This window comes from Trachymyrmex septentrionalis, unplaced genomic scaffold, assembly GCF_001594115.1.
Source record: "Trachymyrmex septentrionalis isolate Tsep2-gDNA-1 unplaced genomic scaffold, Tsep1.0 scaffold112, whole genome shotgun sequence".
In the NCBI taxonomy this organism is placed as follows: domain Eukaryota; kingdom Metazoa; phylum Arthropoda; class Insecta; order Hymenoptera; family Formicidae; genus Trachymyrmex; species Trachymyrmex septentrionalis.
This window is the reverse complement of record NW_017304248.1, coordinates 1018417-1037780: the sequence shown is the minus strand read 5'-3', so window position 1 is coordinate 1037780 and position 19364 is coordinate 1018417. Positions and strand designations below refer to the sequence as shown.

At 30.0% G+C, this 19364-nt stretch overlaps 5 protein-coding genes across 9 annotated transcripts in view; 2 read left to right on the top strand and 3 right to left on the bottom strand.

The window, feature by feature from the left end:
* The window catches only part of LOC108751927 (60S ribosomal protein L12), a 1977-nt gene extending 947 nt beyond the window's left edge, over positions 1 to 1030 (bottom strand). Inside the window, exons 1-2 of the mRNA XM_018492417.1 lie at positions 900 to 1030; positions 722 to 795 (exon numbers count right to left, since the gene is read on the bottom strand). Of these exons, the coding sequence (XP_018347919.1) occupies positions 722 to 795; positions 900 to 936 (111 nt within the window). The 5' untranslated portion in view covers positions 937 to 1030. The remainder of the gene's footprint in view (positions 1 to 721; positions 796 to 899) is intronic.
* A 1123-nt stretch (positions 1031 to 2153) lies between these two features.
* LOC108752750 (PRKCA-binding protein) lies at positions 2154 to 6161 on the bottom strand. 3 transcript variants are annotated; one of them, XM_018493815.1, is made up of 6 exons: positions 5589 to 5656; positions 5289 to 5508; positions 5118 to 5174; positions 3762 to 4080; positions 3294 to 3489; positions 2154 to 3205 (listed from the first exon to the last, which is right to left on the bottom strand). In XM_018493815.1, exons 2-6 carry the CDS (start codon positions 5324 to 5326, stop codon positions 2508 to 2510), a joined length of 1308 nt encoding a protein of 435 aa, XP_018349317.1. In that variant the 5' UTR covers positions 5327 to 5508; positions 5589 to 5656; the 3' UTR covers positions 2154 to 2507. The 3 variants fall into 3 exon arrangements, with proteins under 3 accessions (XP_018349317.1, XP_018349325.1, XP_018349335.1); XM_018493823.1 differs by lacking the exons at positions 5118 to 5174; positions 5289 to 5508 and adding an exon at positions 5933 to 6161; XM_018493833.1 differs by lacking the exon at positions 5118 to 5174.
* Positions 6162 to 6653: 492 nt separating this feature from the next.
* Positions 6654 to 8984, top strand: LOC108752765 (60S acidic ribosomal protein P1). The gene is made up of 4 exons (XM_018493846.1): positions 6654 to 6858; positions 7395 to 7545; positions 8313 to 8414; positions 8882 to 8984. The coding sequence occupies exons 1-4, from the start codon at positions 6787 to 6789 to the stop codon at positions 8893 to 8895; spliced, it is 339 nt and encodes a 112-aa protein (XP_018349348.1). The 5' UTR covers positions 6654 to 6786; the 3' UTR covers positions 8896 to 8984.
* A 2836-nt stretch (positions 8985 to 11820) lies between these two features.
* On the bottom strand, positions 11821 to 16242 carry LOC108751989 (synaptotagmin-5-like). 2 transcript variants are annotated; one of them, XM_018492528.1, is made up of 8 exons: positions 16211 to 16242; positions 14812 to 14964; positions 14474 to 14655; positions 13423 to 13610; positions 13239 to 13346; positions 13017 to 13137; positions 12570 to 12913; positions 11821 to 12510 (listed from the first exon to the last, which is right to left on the bottom strand). In XM_018492528.1, exons 2-8 carry the CDS (start codon positions 14949 to 14951, stop codon positions 12205 to 12207), a joined length of 1389 nt encoding a protein of 462 aa, XP_018348030.1. In that variant the 5' UTR covers positions 14952 to 14964; positions 16211 to 16242; the 3' UTR covers positions 11821 to 12204. The 2 variants fall into 2 exon arrangements, with proteins under 2 accessions (XP_018348030.1, XP_018348023.1); XM_018492521.1 differs by having other exon boundaries at positions 16017 to 16232.
* A 2462-nt stretch (positions 16243 to 18704) lies between these two features.
* The window catches only part of LOC108752772 (E3 ubiquitin-protein ligase Su(dx)), an 8475-nt gene continuing 7815 nt past the window's right edge, over positions 18705 to 19364 (top strand). Inside the window, exon 1 of one of the 2 annotated variants that reach the window (XM_018493858.1) lies at positions 18705 to 19036. The gene's annotated coding sequence lies outside the window, so the exon portion shown is untranslated. Of the gene's footprint in view, positions 19037 to 19093; positions 19139 to 19364 lie in introns of those variants that run through there. The other variant, XM_018493867.1, reaches the window with a different exon arrangement.

Here is a 19364-nt window from a genome sequence, read left to right as displayed (position 1 = left end):
TGTATATAAAGGAGTTATTTATTTTATTTATTTTAATCTTAAGAAATAAATATTTTTAAAAACATGAATGTATAAAACACAGAAAAAAGTTTCATACAAGAGTGGAGTGATTTTAAGGAAAATATATTTTAATCATGCTATTTTTTTTTTTATAAAAAGGAGACGCCAAGAAGATATGAAGACTTAAAAACTGTATAATATGAGACAAATCTTACAAAATCGGTTCCCATGAAAAAGTATAATTTTACTTTTATTTCTAAAAGAATAATCCTAATTTGCCAAAGCAAATGAAAATTTATCACTTTTATTTGCTTTGACGAATTAAGATTGTTTTTTGATATTTAAACAATTATATAATTAATATGGAGTAATTATTTATGTTATTTCATATTTTTTTATTTTAAAGATATGTTTTTATTCTTTTAGAAATAACAATAAAATTATATATTCTAATAGAAACAGATCTTACAATTTGTTCTATAATGTGCTATACTAGTTTTTAAATTTAGATTTATTGTAAAATTATAATTTTAAACATTTATTATTATAACAAAATTTACAAGAATTATTAAATAATAAAATTGAGTGTCTCACATAAATAAATTATTACATCTTCCTAATCTGGAGACACAGTAGTGTCAGTTCCACGCTAAGACATGATAGAATAGACATACAGAAGTTTCAGTTAGAAAAAAATTTTATTTTTTTCAATCAAACTTACCAAACCAAGAGGACCGATTTTAGGAGCAAGGGACGAAGTAGCTCCTACTTCACCACCAACGCATCGCAGAAATACTAGTATGAAAAATATAAGCAATTTAGCAATCTTTCTTTTTCCAAGGTTAGTTATAAATTTTTTAGAAATTTACATTTCTACACAAAAAATATAAATAAAATACCTTTCTTGATTTCATTTGGATCAAATTTAGGTGGCATTTTGGTACTTTCTTTTGATGATTATTATAAAAAAACTTAGATAAAATTCGATTACGAGAAAACCACGCTTCTCAACTCCACGTTTTACAACGGAAAGACAAAATACAATAAACGACCAGACTATGAAACAGAAACAATATAGTAAGGCCACCCGCACAAAAATATTCATAAACTCCCAGACATAATAGGGAGTTAAATGGTGAACGTTAGTCACGTTATTTGGTAGAAAGTCAAACTGCGCAAGCGCAGATCTGCTTCCGATACCGTGCTTCCTTTAAAATCAAAGAATCTGATAGACATTAGGTCTGTTTTTTATTACTGCACTTTAAAGCAGTGCATAAGTGAAACAAAAGTATATTTTTTTTACTTTAACTTATTGCACTGTGTATACTAATTCAGAAAGTGCAGCAATAAAAAAGAGATAATCACCTAGTACCTTTATGATTCATGACTCAACGTTCTTTCACCATTTATTTAAGTGCATCCAGATGCGCAATCGCTCCCCAAGTGTTCAGGGAGTTCTTTCATCTGATTGATCTACATTTGAAGATCTAACAGTATTTGCCAATCAAATGAGTTCACTGAACGCTCAGGAAGCAGCCATTGAATTGAGTTAACTAGCCAGCAATGAATTCGGGAAAATCGGTTGCGTTACATTTGAGGTTTATTAAATGGAAATTAGATTGTAATTTACCAACGTAAATGTTATTAAAAATTTTTAATAAACATTGTTTTAAAATATTAATGTCATCATTAAAAGTACATTCTAATATTTATTTCAAATATTGAATATTTACTTTATAATTCATGTTACTTATATTACAGATTTTTAGTATTGGAAGTGACCATCGGAATGCAATCTAAGATATAAAATAAAAAAATATTTTTCGATATTTAAATTTCTATTGTAAAATATTTTTAACCAATGAAAAATAATGCTATCTATTGAATAGTTATTAAAGGATTAAAGTAACGATAAAAATAACGACTGAATTTTACTGTTACTGTAAAATATATAACAACCGTTACCTTTACAAACAAAAAAAAGTAACGGTTGTTATAAAAAAAAACATCGAAAACGGTGTAACAGCGTTACAACGCGTTGTTTTCCAATCTTGATAAAAAAAAAATCATCGGTTTTCTATAGCTAAACTAGTATATACTTTTGAAATAGGCATATGTTTATTATTTGGCAAAAGCGAAAAAGAAAGTTCTAGTGCAGTTTAGTGCATGGATAAAAAAAATCTCAAATGTGTGCAAATCAGTAATTCAATTAGTAAAAGACGATACCCTGACGTTAACATCCTTTTGATTAAGAGAAATGTGGTATAGGATTTTTTACACACAGTTATTTGGTCTACTTATTTAGTTTATTTAATCCACTCTGTCTGCACAAGAGCGTTTTCAATAATTATCAAACGCCCTATATATAACGTGCGTATGATTTATTTTAATTCTATAATCACAGTTGTATTGAAAGCAGAAATTAAATTATAAAGTCCTCATATGTAGGTACATAGTAACAAAAATCTTATTTATCTCGAAATTCTTTAGAAACTCGAGAAGTATTGCTATGTGTTATCGGTTAAATTCAGTGGGAAATTTGATGTATCAATGAGAAGTTCTTCGTTTATGTTCTGCTGTTTTTCTTCCGATTCGTACTCTTCGATGTCTTCACTTAAATCCGTTAAAGTTTGCGGCCCGGTAGATTTGTATTGAAATGCGGAATGTGACAAATCGACTTCAACCGGGAATAATGTTACTGTCGACAATAAATCCCGTGTATTGGCATAATACTTGGCTAGACCTGCTGCAAACTTGTGCAACTGCCATACAACATCCTGAACGTGTTTATTGTCCAATAGTTCAAGCTTTACTAGCACGTCTGAGCGAAGCTTTGCAAATCTTGCACGAGCTTCTTGCCGACATCTTAGTATCAGACGATATTCGTAATTGCCTGTTTCAACGCGATAAAGAGGCTCTTGCAAAGCGACGCAGCTTTGCTCTTCGTCATCTAATTCTTTCACCTTTAAACAATAAGATAAATATTCAAATTTTGCATCGGCATACTTGCTAATGGTTAACCGTGTATCTGGTATGGCTTTGTTAAGATATGTTCCCAAGTCACTTAATATTGGTTTCAGAGTTTTTAACATCATCATTCCAAACTTTTCCATTTGCCTATGCTGTTCTCCAAATTGTCTAAAAGCTTCACTGGCACGTGGCTGCGGTTCTCGAACACCTATGGCAGCAAAAGCATCCCCGAATACTGGAAAAAAAAAAAAACATTTGAATGAGTAAATACTGTGTAATAATTTTGTGCAGCTTCTGACAATACTTATTCGAAACTTTTGTACCTTTATAAATTTGTATCAGATCGAAAAAAGCATGTAAAGTAGCTTTAGCATGTGTAACTAGACCTCTATAGAAATTTTCCGTGCGCTTCAACATCATCAATCTTTGGACAAGAGCATCATTACAAAGGATAGCTCGCGATAGTCCAAGTGCGTCAGCCGTAGTACTACCCATTCCTTCAACTAATCTATGCTTTACCTACAAATTCGAAAATTTAATTATTATATAATTTTAGCAGAATAAAAGTTGTTATGATGTAATGCTATAACGGAATGTTTCCTCCAATTTAAACATTTAAAATATCTTTGTTATTCTTAACAAATATATATACAACAAAATAAAAAGAAAAAGTTATTCATTTTGAAAGGAGAAATATTATAAGATAAGCAAAATATTTTTCTTAAATCATATTTTTTGAGATATCGAGATTATTGCTATTTTTTAAATAAAATGATATGATTTATATATACCTTTTTTAAAGCAATATCGAGTGTACGACCTTGTTTTGGATCAGCATGTAACTTGTTGTAATTAATGCTGACTTGCGAATCGCAGGATTGTATCATTTTTGCAACTTCCACTTTAGTTTTACCCTTTACTGATGCTCCATTCACTGCCACAAGTTCGTCTCCTGCTTGAAGGGTACCATCTACAGCAACAGGTGTATTGTCGAAAATTTGTACAATATAAAGACATGGGCAAAGTGGTGCACCGCCGCCGATGCTTATACCGATTAGATTACTAGTATCCTTCTGTATTACGACATTCCCAGATGTAATTGTCATACCCCTGAAATGTAAAAAAAATTTATAAAAAACTTATATAATATGATCTTTGAGTAAATAAATATATAGCACTTTAAATTTTTTAGAAAAAATTATTAAATATACAAAAATATACTTCATAATAAACACTTCTTGTACTTAGTTAATTTATATTTATATAAGCGGTCCTGTCTAATCTTAATATTTCAGGTTTTATAAAATTTAAATAGATCCATAATTAAACATTAAATAAATAATGCACATAAGAGTATAATATATATTAATATTATTGAAATTAAATGTTAAACTCAAATGAAAAAATTTTATGTTATTAATTTTACATGTACATAGCTAATACATACATATAATACATACACATATAAAAAGTTATATAAATAGTATATAACTAAATATATATAATAAAAATAGTTAAAATTATATAAATAATGCACAGTAGGTTTTGTATGTATAAAATACAAAAAATATAAAAAATCTTTTCTTTCTGTTTTTTATTACTTAATAAAATATTAAAAATCATATCCAAATATGTAAATTTATTAACATATAAGCTTTAAGTTATATAAATGTTTAATAATATCAATATTTCATGCTATGTAAAATTTTAAGTGCTTTTAAATTAAAAAAAAAAAAAACAATTGTCACATGTATTCGATAAATCTTTTACTGAATTAAATTAACAAAAAATATAATTGTTTCAAGAATAAATCAAACATAAATCAAATATAAACTATCTGTATGAGCTTCCATGGTTGTATGTCAATAATATAATTATAAGGCAATAAAATATATAAATTTACAAACAATTTAAATGTACTTATCAATAATTTTCATTGATAAGTACATTCCAATAATTTAAATCTAAATTATTAGAAAAATTATATCTTATCACTTTATAATGTATTATAAATTACTAAAAACCATAAAGATTCATATTAAGAAATTCATTTATATTTGATTTTTCACTGAGTTCCCTGCAATATTAATATAATAAATTGCTAATATAAATATTTTTTTCATAAAATGTTTAATAATAAAACTTACAGGTTGATGAGTTGTGGCTGTATATATTGATCTTGCGTGACCAGTTCTATATCTGGCCTAAATCCCAATAAGCAGTGTAAAAGGAAAATATTGAATTTGATACGCAAAAAGACAAGAATATAAAAAAATCAATATAATCCAATGTAAAAATAATATAAAAACAGTGCGTACATGCGATCTTCCATCATAGCCAGTTGGTGCATTTCCATGCTAGCCGATGGTATGGTGGTCAGAGCGATAAAAGCTTTATCCAAAGTTGATATGTGTTCAAATTTTCAAGCATACTAGTATTTGTAAACGTGGTTGGAATAATTGAATTGTTTGTTAAACTTTTCCACCACACCGTGACATTCAGGCATGCATTTTACGACCAAAAGAAAGCACATTAAGGCTGTAATATAGCATAATGAATGTAGTATAATAAATTATAACTAATAAACATTAATATCCACAATTTTCTACATAACCAACATTTTATCCTCTTCAAAGAAGAAATCATCTTCAAAGTCCATGCCCAGGCCAGTCATATTCGCTAATATCTGAAATATTGACGATTGTTATTTATATGTATCATTCTTTTATTCAATTTCTAGTTCGATGTAAATGTAATGGAAGTTATACAATAATCCCTTTTACACCGTTAAATCGGTTAATACATATATCAAATTAGTACGAACTAATTTACATCGTATACTTTTTTTTAATACGAGTTTTTTTAATACTAATTAATTAGCAACTTTCTATTGAATTATCTTAATTTCAGCGATATGTGTAAACATATATATGAGTATTTGATTAATCATTTTGATACGTACTGTGTGTATCAATTTAGGGTAATTATACAATAATTATACCGCTACAGCAGCTCCAAAATTATCAACAAATAAAATATCAATAAAATTGAACTTATTCGATATGTTTTTACACGAAATGAAAGAATCTGACAACAATAAACGTTGTCCTGCCCCGAGAACGGGAGAGATATTAAGCGTTAACTTGATAACTCGGAGCTAGGAAATTTGTTACCCCTCGCGAAATACTGCGAACATATACTGCAGTCGCAGTTTTATGCTCTATGGCCTACATGCGCATGCGTTTTTGGTATTTTTCGCTACCCTGTCAATTTGAGTCATTTTAAAGGCTTAAACACAATAGGCACAAACAATAGATACAAGCAACAGAAAATAACGACTTGTCAGAGCTCTGGCGTGTAAATTTGATATTATATCCTAGAACTCTGATTGGATCGCTCGTTATTCCCTGTTGCCTGTGTCTATTGCTTGTGCTTTCACAAGAGCGAATTTACTAGAATTTACTAGAATACTGATAATTTCATTGGTCCACACCTAGTAAATTTACTCACTTTTATAATTTTCATCTTGTTAAATATACAGAATCGACCCTCTGTTGATTGGCTATGGAACAGACATCTCGGATTTCTGCAGCCAATCAACAGGCTTGAAAAGTCTTGTCGACCGACACATGAAATACCGGCTTATCAGTTACCATGTTTATTTCATTACGTGATATCCGGTAAAATCCTCTTTCGTTTCCGTTGAAGTTGCGAACTTGGGTGTTTGTTCTCTCTTGTAGAGCTAAGGTCTTATCGACGACTTACACCAATTTTAAGTTCCATCCGCTTCTCAGTAATTAAATCTAAACAAAGAAAATGACGACTGAGGCCGAGCTTGCGTGCGTTTACTCCGCGTTGATACTCGTTGACGATGATATCGCCGTAACTGTAAGTATAAATTGATATTGTCATGCGGGTTTATCATCTTTTGTACCGGTATGTTCTGTTATCGGTATATTTCATTAGCATTTTTATGTTTGTTTATTAAATAATTTTATCATCTCTGTATTATGTCTCCTTTTGACATAATTGTTTCAATTTAACGTATCTACTAACCTCTTTATTTATTGGATTCTACACGTGTTCGTTTATATTAAAAATATCGATAAAATTAAAGCTTATTAAGGCTGCGTAATAGTTTGGACTTTTATACGCTTTAAGCACTTATTATTCTGTTTTTATCGTTCATTAGATGTTGTAAAAGATAGAAACGCTGAAAGCGTCAAAATCAAACTCAGTTTAAATTCAATCTTAAATTTTAATGATTAGTGTTTTTATATGAACTTTCAAGTATTACATATTTCAAACCCATTTTTTACCTTCATTCATAGAATATGAAAATTGACTCTAGACAAAAAATAAAAAATAAATGTAATTTATTGTTAGTGTATTGTCTCTTGAATTATTATATTTCAATTTTACAGGGCGAAAAAATACAAACAATTTTAAAAGCAGCCAATGTAAATGTTGAATCTTATTGGCCTGGACTTTTTGCTAAAGCTTTAGAAGGTATAAATGTTAAGGAATTGATTACCAACATCGGATCCGGTGTCGGAGCCGCACCTGTAGGAGCAGGTAATATATGTACTTTTCTATCGCAAATAAATAATTAAGTTGCAAATCCTTTTTTAACCAATACAAATACAAATGTTTATATGAGTTTCTGCAGTATGTAAATTGTATATTCATAAAGTTATTAAATAAATACAATTTCCAGGCAGTTAAGATGTATTTGATAGACAAATTTATATATAAAACATACATGTTTTTATTCTGAATTTGAGTCCTTTTCAGTGCAATAACTTTTCTTTTAATTTGTTTTATTTCCATCAATCTTTGCAAAATTCTTGTTCTATTACAAGCTCAAACATGTCTATTGCTTGGACATCATTAGAATCACAGAAATTCAAATTGCTATTAATAAAGAAAATGTTAAAGTAAAAAAAAAAACAGATTATATCTTGATATCAACAAAGCTTGATGTCAATAAGTAACTGCAGATATTAAAAATAGATTTAGAAGAATTTTATGGTTAAATAAGTTATGGAAGACTTACAAATTTTAACCTCATCATCCACCGATCTAGTTTTAAATTGCTAGCTCGGTCAGCAAAAGAGGTCAAAGGAAACTGATGACAAACTTTCTGATTTTATCAATAAAGATGTAATCTTGAAAGTTTTGTTAACAACATAAAAAATATAAGAAAATTATAATGTTTATTAGAATATCATATATAATATGATGCAATATAAATTTTTATTTTTTTGAATGATTTATTCAGAAAAATATCTTTTTAATTATTATTTCTGTATGAAAAATATTTTTATTTTGTTCTTTTAAAGCTCCAGCTGCAGCAGCGCCCGTTAGCACTGAAGCTGCTCCAGCTAAAGAAGAAAAGAAGAAGGAAGAACCAGAAGAAGAATCAGACGATGATATGGGCTTTGGTAATTTATCAAATTTACATCAATTTTATATTATTTAAATCTCAAGAAAGTAATTAAACATTCCCAATCTATTATTAGTTTTATTTTGAATAAAGCTTAAAAATTTAGAAAACAATCAATTGACACTAAAATAGAATAATGATAATAGGATACTGAAAAATATCGTTAACAAAGTTTTCTAAATTTGTTTTCTTACTTTTAATAGAACAGTTTTTGCCGGTATTTTCTACCAATTTTTCTGTAAATATTGATTTTTACCACCATAGACTTTATAAAAAAAAAAATATGAATTTTGCTAATCCCGAAAGAAAATTATAACAAATATTCAGTGATTAATATAGCATGTATTAGCTACAGAGTATACATGATGACAATATTTAAAAAATGAGAATACAGTAAAAATTAATCATCCTATTCGATGGATATAACTAGTTCTATTTTAATCGCAATCTATTATTTAATTACAGGTCTATTCGACTAGGATCAGGGATCGCGTTGGTCCATTCCTTTTCTGTACAGTTACATTGTACACATAATATAAATAATGAAACATTTTGATTAAAAAAAAAATGTATACTTTTTTCCCAACCATAGAAAAGCGATCACGAATAATAAGAGTTAGTTCTACTTTTCTCTTTTATTTGTATATGCATAATGTATGAAATAGTCAATGAAACATGCATAAAACATGTTTGATGTTCTCTATGTAAGATGAAAATATATTTCGTGATTCTGTTCTCCACGTATGTAATGTACACACGCATGCATGCGTACACACATACATACAAGATACATTTTAATCTCAATCAGACAAATATTTTGAAAATATGCAATTTTATCAAAAATGGTTTTTGGAATATTACAACTTTTGTTTGGAATGTTCTTTGATTGCATATTCTCGAAATATTTTATAATATAGCATATAACAAAGCAACTATATCAGGCTAGTTTTAAAAAAATGTTTTTTCTTGAAAAATGTTTCATACAAAAATTATAGGCTTTTAAGCGCACATTAGATAATGATTAATGTAATCTTGAATAGCGTTAAAAGGTAACGAGATAAAAATTAGCTTATGTATAAATATTCAAATGGAAATCCCTAATTTTATTATGTATTGTTATAGCTGATCTTGAGAGCTTTTTAAGGCACTATAATAAAAATATTTTTCATAAAATATTTTCTGAGTAAAACTTTCTATTAAAAAAATTCAACCTGATTTTTATGTTACATTGACAATGTAATTTAATATTATATTGCTACTTAATGCAACACTTAAAACTTTACAATTTTATCTGAAATATTTTGTCAAGAAAATGCAATTTTTCAAAAGAATTTAAGCCAGAATGATATGGTTACTCTGTTATATCCTGTATATATCAATCCTATTTTTTGTACCGTACATATTCAACAGAGTGAACTATAATTCTATTATATTTTATTCTCATTTTATCTGCTGATCAATAATATATGCTAATAAATTCAGTCAATCTTTTATATAACATTTAATACATCTATGCCGTCGTTAAAAGAACCTGCTTTTGTGACCCGGCGGATTTATTTTTAATAGACCGTCTTATTTAACAATATAACTATGTGTGCCGCTATAGAATTTGGATAATTACGAGGGGCATCCCAAAAATAAGCGAATTCGATTGGACAAACTATTACGCACTAATGCATATTAAAGTTGTACACTGATTTAATTTGTGTAAAAGTAAATGCAAATATTTCGAATTATAAAATATAGATTTTAATTAACACAATAACATTTTTTAAAGACTTCATGGTTTAATCCGTTTTTATATTTATAGTAACATACATTTTTACATACGACAGAAGTTTTATAGTGCATTAGTGTGCATTGAGTGTATCCAGTCGAACTTGCTCTAAGTTTCCTTATCATAGAAAAAAAACCGGTTACGCGAGTATGAAACGAAAAATCTTGATTATTCCTTTCATGAAATTACTTCTCCTTCATAACAGACAAATAAAGTTAAAGTGGAATCGAAAATATTTTTTTTTTAACTGTTTTACAAGTTCATCCTCTTCCGATTCCGGAAGAAATCCAATGCTTTATTACAGTTAAGAGAAAACTTTTTATTATCTAATTACGATCGCAGAGATGTTCGAGTTCATAAAAAATATTGAAAACAATATAAAAAATAAATAAATTCAGTTCTGAACTAAAGTCTACAAATAGAAATTTATCTATCCTAATTTTGAAAATTTTTTTATTCTTCAGACCTCAGAATGTTGAAGTTAACAATAAATTAGCTTATCTAGTTAAATCTACGAAACAATTGTTAAAGAAGAATCCGTATGTTGTATCCACAAAAGCCAATGAAGACAACATCACGGTAGCCTTAGATAATAATGAACACAAGTAAAAAATTACGTAAATGCTTATTAAAAATCGTTAAAAGTGCATAAAGACAGATAATTGTATTATTACATAGATATGCGTATTTATAGGCTTGTTATAGACTTTGATTAAGATAACTTAACATTGAGAATACCATTAATTCTATGCATGATGAAGCTTCACTTATTAATTACTTGGCGCGTATCATTTGTCGAAAAAAATTATATTTAGAAAAAGTTTATTTAAAAAATTGCTCTATTTTTATTTAATTTAACAAAATTTTTATTTAACTTACTGGCAAAAAGATATTGAGGTTTTATGACTCTGAAATAATTTGTTCAAAACAATATTGTAATTGCTTTGAAATACATCTCATTATAAGAAGTTATTTAGTCAGAAAGTAAAAAAAAAACTTTCTTTAATTAATATCAAAAGAAAAATAAAAATAGGAACAATTTTATGTAAAAAATGTTAATATTGCACTTTTTCGATTTGAGGTCATTTCAAGATTAATTTTTCTTAAATCGAATTATAATTTTTTAAATCCTATATTTATGTCCTTTCTCATACTCTGGTTAGTAATTAAGATCCAGATTAATCTTGATATGACTTTGAGAATGTCAATATCAAATTGAGATTATTACTTTGTCTTTTTTAAAACAAAATAACTTTTATTTAAAACATTTTTTGTTAAAACATTATAAGAAGTGAGACATTTTAGCTATCTTATATAGAATCAATTAATTCTCGTGACAACGGTATGCGGATAGAGCGAACTTAGTCGAAAAATCCTGTATCATTTTGCAATTTTTGCACAATACTTAATAAAATATTAATTTCTAAAGATCATCGGAAAATCAAATTTCCCAGGAAAATACCCAGCAAACTCTAAATATTCTTAAAATATTCAAAATGTTTCTGAAATTCCCAAAAGATATTCCAAGAATACTTCAAAATATTCTCAAATATTTACGTAAAGGAAACATTCAAATATCGGTTAAAAATTTCATTTGTATATCGTTACATATTCGGAGAATGTTCTATATATATTCTGCAAAATTTTAATTTTTCCAAAAATTCCATGTCAAGTCGTTCGTGAATCAGTTTTTAAACAAAATTTTACTTTAGAAAACACATTTAATGTGACTTTCCGGCTGGATGGCCGAACTATACGTATAAATAAGCAGCTGAATACTGAATATCGGATATCCGTTACATTTCTTTTAACTATTATTACTATTATTCCTATTAACTATTATTATTATACGAAAATTGTAAAATGATACTGGACTTTTCAAATCAGTTTAATTCGTTCTACTTGCATACAAACTCTGTGTCAAAAAATTTGGAACACCATGTATAATAAATGTATGTGCGCGCGCGCGCGCGCGCACACACACAAACACATTCTAATAGCGATTTTTTTTTTAATTTTTTAATTCTCCATTATTATCACGTTGCGCTTCTGGTTCTGACAATGGCAACCATTGTGCCGAAGCACCTTTTCCAGATAATACACGTTGAAACAATTCTTTTTGACACAAGCTGGATACTTCGCACTTACCTAAGAGATTACCATTCGCTCGTAGTACAGAAAATAGTAAGACACACTTCGGTAATATGTCGCTATTAATATCAAAGGTAAGAATATCGTTCCAGACGGGAATAGTAGCCTCATGTTGTATACTCGATTTTTTCTTCTTAAGATTTTTACCGTCTTGAATAAGTGATACCTAAACAATGTTCATCTTAAGTAAGAAAATTTTAGGACAAGTATCATACATATACATACCTTCACATACGAATTAGCGTTTGCAGGATCGTCGAGAATGGGTAAATTTCTCGCTCTGACAATAATAACTGTCAGTTTCTCTATAGACACCTGATATGAAATAGAGACCATTAATTCACCTAGAGGCGGCGCTCTAAATCCACCCTCCACTCCATATCGCAAAACTGGTTGTACGATAGTGATCAAGTTTGTACCGAGATCCGGCACGGAAGAAAGAGGAAGCTGTACATAGCCTAAACCACGATGTCTCGTAAACGCATCAAAATCATAGAGCAGGATTTCTAATGTTCTTCCAGCCAATGATGATACAGGCGTTACTTCAAAAACGAAATCTTCATCGAATACTACAAAAAGAAATTGGATATGTAAAATATTTTAATGCTTTTAAAGAGAATTGAATCATTTTGAGCGATAATCCTGTAAAAATAACAGGAGGAAGATATTTACCAGGATTCAAAGTACGCCTGTGTATTGTAGTTTGCCACACATTGTTACGATCAGGTAACAAACGTATCTTGGCGTAAGGATCTGCGATGCCGCTCAATTCTCGAGCACGAAGATCATGTGCCTTTATAAAATGAAAAGAAAAATAATTATTCTGATCTATATATTCAACGGTAATATTTAATATGCATAAGAAATAGATATAGAACGTGTGAAAAATTATACCTCGATAAGTTTCACGGTAAGTATTCCAGCGTTAGTATCATATATCAATCCTAATTTTAATTCACCCCTAATTTCGTCGGACGAAGAAGTCGAAGAGGAAGATGACAACTGTAGTACAAAATTATAATTACCTGTAGTAGTAATGCAATTATTGGTAAATGAAGAATTTAATGAAAATATAAACCTTGTTTCGTGAAGCTGACTCGATCTCGACGCTATTCAATCTGGAGTGAGACCCATCCATGCTCCGCGGCGGTCTGACGATTATCATGCGTTTCTCAGATGCAATCAATGTGCCGTCCGGAATAGGCGGTGCAAGTGGACTCATTGGAGATGGAGAAATATCATCCGATTCTGAGAGATGTTGTATAACTGCGAAAAAAATTTTCAAATACACAAGCTGATTCACGTAAACACGAGAATCGCAAATGATTAAAATAAGCTCTTTAACTATTTCAAATAAAAAAGTAGTGTAGTTTGTGGAAGAAATAAAATGGTGCAGCATGTTCGAAGGATATTTCAAATTCAACTTTTTTCAAATGACAGTCTCTACTTTCTTTTATAAATTCTTAAAGCTACTAAGTTTACAGTGTTTTCAAAACATTTAGCCACACACACACACACACACACACACACACACACACACAATTTAGCACAAAAACCATTTAAAACATTTATTTATCTATTTTATATTTAAAATGAATTCGAAAAACTTCTTTTACATTTTGCATTTTTAATATATTTTTTTAATATTTTACATTTGATCTTTTAAATAGAATTTGAAAAGCATTTCATCTTCAACATTGACTAGAGTTTCTCTAGTAAAAGGTAAGACACCTGTCTGGTGCGCACGCGCATCTACTATCAATAGAGAACACAAGTATGAGATAAAGTGAGAAAACAACAAACCATAATAAGCTATTTTACTCTATCTTACTATCGCTTTCGTTCCCTGAATATGGCGGAACCAATAAAAAAATCATCACCCAGTGACTTTACTCTTACTAAAGTAACTAGCTCTGACTGATTCTTACAGTATGTCTCAGGTATCACCCTAATATTTCATATGTCATACAACAATAAGGCTTTTCAAACCTGTTGATTGGCTGTAAAACAGAGAGGCTGTCTTGGATCTATTTGTCCTATAGCGAATCATAATTTGTCTATTCTTCAGTTTGCAATACTTTTTTCTGTAACTCTTTAATATAATTTTTAAAACACATGTATATATCTACCTCTTCTGGGAGAGTCACTGGCAATGCTATCAAATACGTGATCAGATTGCCATTCATCATCATCTGAGTGACTACCATTATGTTTGATAATTTTATTATCCCGCGAAAGTGCGACACCAGCTAAAACATTCTTTGATGACTTAGCTGCTTCCTCGGCTCTATTCAACAAATCTTTTTCAAACCTGAAAAAAAAGTTAATATTTATTTATTTTTCCGAATCTTCGAAATGTTATTCCATATCTTTCATATTTTTCGAGATATTTGCCTGGGGCTATTAAAATGGGGAACATCCATTTTATGTTATACTCTATCAGAAAGAAAAATACAAAGTTACGTGCCAGTTGAGTGGTCCTCCAACCGAAGTAAGTAATCGGCGGCGACGCGCACAAATGGTATAGACAATCACTGCAGAGATTGCCCCGGTAGCGGCTCCAACTGTGCTTAGAACTGCAACCACTCCGGCACCGTGAACATCCATTTTAATTATGAACCTATTATATATTTATGAGACATTACAATCAAATTTGATTTTTCACAAGAAGTGATCTGTGATGGTCGTGTAGATACATGATACTATTAAATAATCAAATTTGTAGAATAGAGTGCTCTATCAACTTTTAAAATATATTCTAAAAATTATTTTAAGCAAAAAAATTCATATATACTATAAATTAATTTGACTCCATCAAATTTGAGAATGAAGGATTTAATTATTGTCAAGTATCAGTAATGCAAATTTAACTCAGAATAAAATATACAATTTTTATATACAAACTATAGATTTTTTCAATACCTCTTTTTTAAATACAGAATAATTAGAAGAATTGTATTAAGTATGCAAACAAGTTTATATAACTGCAACTTCATCTTAAAAAATGGCAATGACGTTGGAAAATAAATTTTTACAAAAATTGATTTTACCATTACTTGTCCCTTTCAAATATTTTTTTCATAAATTTAGCTATTTCTATGTTATTTCGTTTAATTAATAAGTTTCAGTTATTAATTAAAATATTCTACGTGCATGCACACGCACACACGCAGTACTTTTTTTCTACATATATTCCAGTACATGCACTCTAATACATGTTTCTCTTTTTCTCTCCCCCCCCTCCCCCACTCTCTTTCTCTCTCTGTGTATGTGTGAGTGTGTACATATATCCACATATATCCTAATGAAAGACATTATGCGACCTGAAAGATTTTGCCTATACCTAAAAATGGACTTCAGTTTAAAAAAGCGCATATCGCATATTCAAAATTCCAGAATCGATGGTAATTTTAACAATTTCTTTATACGTAAGACTATCTATAATTAGAAGAGAAAGAGTAATTATAATTAAGTCACGCTTAATAAATGGTGTATATAAAAATGGATTTGTGAAAAAAATCGCCTGTAATCCGCGTCATTACATTTGTATTAAAACGAATTCTTTAATTTACAATACTTATAAGAAGCACGAAAATGCGCTCTTCTGGAAATGATATAGATGTATATGTATCGCAGGTTGAACATATGGTAAGACGTGGTAAGTACACTCACCCCTATCCGTGCGGCATTACATTATACTTTAACCAAAACACGCAGCGAATTAATCCCGGAGGGATAAGTCACAATGAGACTATCAGATCAACAAACAATGGATAATTTGTCAATGCATGTTAACGTCTCCCTCACGATTCATCTCACTGTATACGTGCGTACATTTTCCACCCCGTAAATTCACCCCAACTCACCCTCAAAGAGTATATCCGTACGCATGCGCTGACATTCAGATGATCATCTTACGAAGGACGAAGGATCATCGAGCGACCTTGAATGGTCGCGTTCTGCAGAACGTTCTCAACTGTTGCAAAGTAGATCCGTAAGCGCTCGCTGCTATTGGTGTATTCTTTTAGATCATCCAATAGCAACGAGCGCCCACGGATCTGCTCCGCAACAGTCGAGTCCGTTGAATGCGATCATTCATGCAACTTATATAGTCGCATAAAGATATACATGAAGAAGATAAATGGTGCGGCCACAATAGAAGGAATTAGGAATAAGGAATAAGGATTCCAACCTATCAGAAACCGTGTATTTCAGTGTATCCAATATCTGATAGGTTGAAAGCTTTATTCCTTATTCCTAATTCCTTATTCCTTCTATTGTGGCTGCATCTTAACACGCATTCTACAATAAGCCATTAGTCATAAACCAGAAGTTAGAAGCTGGAAATTGACTAATCATAGTCGGCAATTTTCAACTTCTAACTTCTGATTTAGGACTAATGGCTTATTGTGGAATGGCCATAAAGCAGGGAGCACAAACTATTGCACAGTACATAACATGTGAAGCATAAGAAATTGAACCAATCAGAGTTCTGTATTTCATGGAAAAGAAGGAAACAAAGAGCTTCGATTGGTACATTTTCTTAAACATTACGTGTTATGCGTTATACAAGAGTTTTGTGCTCCCTGCTTATCTAATCATATTTCTACCATAAAGACGTCAAATATGGTTGGATAATTATATCTTGATGCACAGCCGCATAAACATATGTAAAGAAAATTATTCAATTACATTGGAGGAAAGGAAGGATTTCGAAATCTAAAAAAAAAAAACTGTTGCTTCCTTTCATGAATATACAACGAAAATGTAATTGGTGCAGGCACCGAACGAGATACTATTAAAGACCGTCAACCCTGGACAAATTTTCGGTGATATATAAAGGGATCCAAAAGCTCGGAGGTAATTGAAGAATGCTGACATTATCGATAAATGATATAAATTTTTCTGTTATTAACATAAATATTTGGCTTATACATTATTAAATTCATGTTTTTTTATTACATAAATGTTCCATAAAAAATATGCATACTTGTAAAGCTATAATATTCTATATATTGCAGAAAAATTACAATGTTTTTTCTGCAGTTATCATCTCTGTTGATAATCTAACTTTTGAACACTGAAATTACAATTTTGAAGAAAAATCGAATATTATTGAGTTCTAAATGCATAAATACGTCTACTAAACTAATAAATCATAAAATTAGTACAATATTATCAGTTTTTAACTCTTAATTACTTACAATATTCACAAAGATGCAAATTCATTCTCGTAAGAATGTTAGTCTTTAATAGTATCTTCGATTAATAGTATCGTCGATGATGCAGGTAAAAACACTAAACATTCCAAATTCCTGATTTGTATATTTGAATATATAAAACATTTGAAGCCCGAGTTTTATAGGATATCTTATTTTGAATAGTCCAATTGAATATTTCGAAAAGAAATGCGACAAATAAAGACAAAAGTTTGAAAGGGAAAAAATAATAGTAAAGCAAAGTTGAATTAATGCTACATAAGTATTTCTTAAATATTTGTGAAATGATATTAAAATTCCAAAGTAACACTCCAAAAATCCGATTTCTCTTGAAATACTTTCAGAATATTCAAATATTTCAATATTTTAATGACGAAATATTCTATACACATACACTGTCGTTGGTATAACGCGCTAATCTGCTTACTTTGTCCAACATTTCGTTTCCCACAATTTCAAACATCATGGAACAGCACCCTGATTGGTCGTATTATCTACCGAATCCTCATGCAGACATCACATGGGCGCTTTGACACCGAATTCTGATTGGTGAAAAATGGACGATGAGAACAAAATTTACTCTCATACCCGGTTTTTCACCAATCGACGATCGATGTTAAAGACCCCTTTTACATTGAATATTTAATTCTGTTCGCGTTGCTTGCACTTTTTGCACTCGGCATCTTCGCTTTCTTTCTTTTCAAGACCAAATATCTATCTCATTTTAAGTGCAAAAATACTTGGGGTTTTCATTGAACGTGACAACAGACCTCTTGATACGTGTATAAAGGCTGTATTTCAATTTTACTGCCAGCTACAGTTTATGTTACATGCTTTATAGATTTTCAGCAGTCAATTACAAGCAGTCAATTACAAGCAATTTTGGAACATAGTCCAAATAGTAACTTTCTTAAATTTTTTCTTTAAATTATTTTAATTTCAGCATATTTTTAAAGGACTGATGCACTAAATTGGTACAATATGCATGAAAATAATTAATTAAATACACTTATCATATATATATTTTCACGTATCGCCGAAATTGAGATAACTCAATAGAAAGTTACTAGTTAGTATCTTCCGTATCAAGCGTATGTATGTATGTATGTACGTACGATGTAAACTAGTACTATGACTGACTTGCGTGATTCAAGTGCGTGTGTTATACGTGCTGTAATGTCACACTAGTGAAAATATAGCTCGTATGTATAATTTCACATGAAGATCCGTCGGATCGTTGAGCTATTTTCAATTATGATCATCTGCAATGATTGCAGTTACACTCTCGTATGATACATAAAGAGATTACATTTGACGTATAAAAAGATGGTGACCGACCGATAGTGAGGTTTGATAACGCAAATCTTGAATATTTTTATTCGTCCTTGTCGCGATAAGATCGTCTATCCAGTGTGTAATGAATAGCGGATCAGCGCTCAAGATATTGTGAGCGGTCGGAGACACCAATTTTAGGTTCGTATTTGTTAATATTGATAGCTAACGTACAGTGTTACATGTAGGCGAAGTTCGCAGCTTGTGGAGTGACAACTCGATGACTTGTGTTGAAAAGTCTTGGTAATAGTCCCTTGTATATCATACCTCATACGTAAATAATTTCAATTGGAAAAAAAATTGGTCGTAGCTAAAGTTTAGTGTAAAGTTATTGCGTACATTGCGACGTATAGTGACCGAAAAATTCTATTTCTGCATACTTTTAAATTCTTCGTTTTATGTACTTGAGTTTGCTAGATTAGATTGAATATATTATATAATTATACTGATTACATTGTTCTTCAAAATG

Bases quoted from the DNA above. Each gene is read 5' to 3' on its own strand.
- LOC108751989 (XM_018492528.1), bottom strand. From the start codon at position 14,951: ATGGATGTTCACGGTGCCGGAGTGGTTGCAGTTCTAAGCACAGTTGGA. The intron at 13,611-14,473 runs GTAGATATATAC...TTTTTTTCGCAG, and splicing joins CAGTGACTCTCCCAGAAGAG to TTATACAACATCTCTCAGAA. The intron at 13,138-13,238 runs GTATAATTTTTC...CATTTTATAAAG, and splicing joins TTACCGTGAAACTTATCGAG to GCACATGATCTTCGTGCTCG.
- LOC108752750 (XM_018493815.1), bottom strand. From the start codon at position 5,326: ATGGAAATGCACCAACTGGCTATGATGGAAGATCGCAT. The intron at 4,081-5,117 runs GTAAGTTTTATT...TTTACATTTCAG, and splicing joins CAGCCACAACTCATCAACCT to GGGTATGACAATTACATCTG. The intron at 3,206-3,293 runs GTACAAAAGTTT...TTTTTTTTCCAG, and splicing joins TCTGATACAAATTTATAAAG to TATTCGGGGATGCTTTTGCT.
- LOC108752765 (XM_018493846.1), top strand. From the start codon at position 6,787: ATGACGACTGAGGCCGAGCTTGCGTGCGTTTACTCCGCGTTGATACTC. The intron at 6,859-7,394 runs GTAAGTATAAAT...TCAATTTTACAG, and splicing joins ACGATGATATCGCCGTAACT to GGCGAAAAAATACAAACAAT. The intron at 7,546-8,312 runs GTAATATATGTA...GTTCTTTTAAAG, and splicing joins AGCCGCACCTGTAGGAGCAG to CTCCAGCTGCAGCAGCGCCC.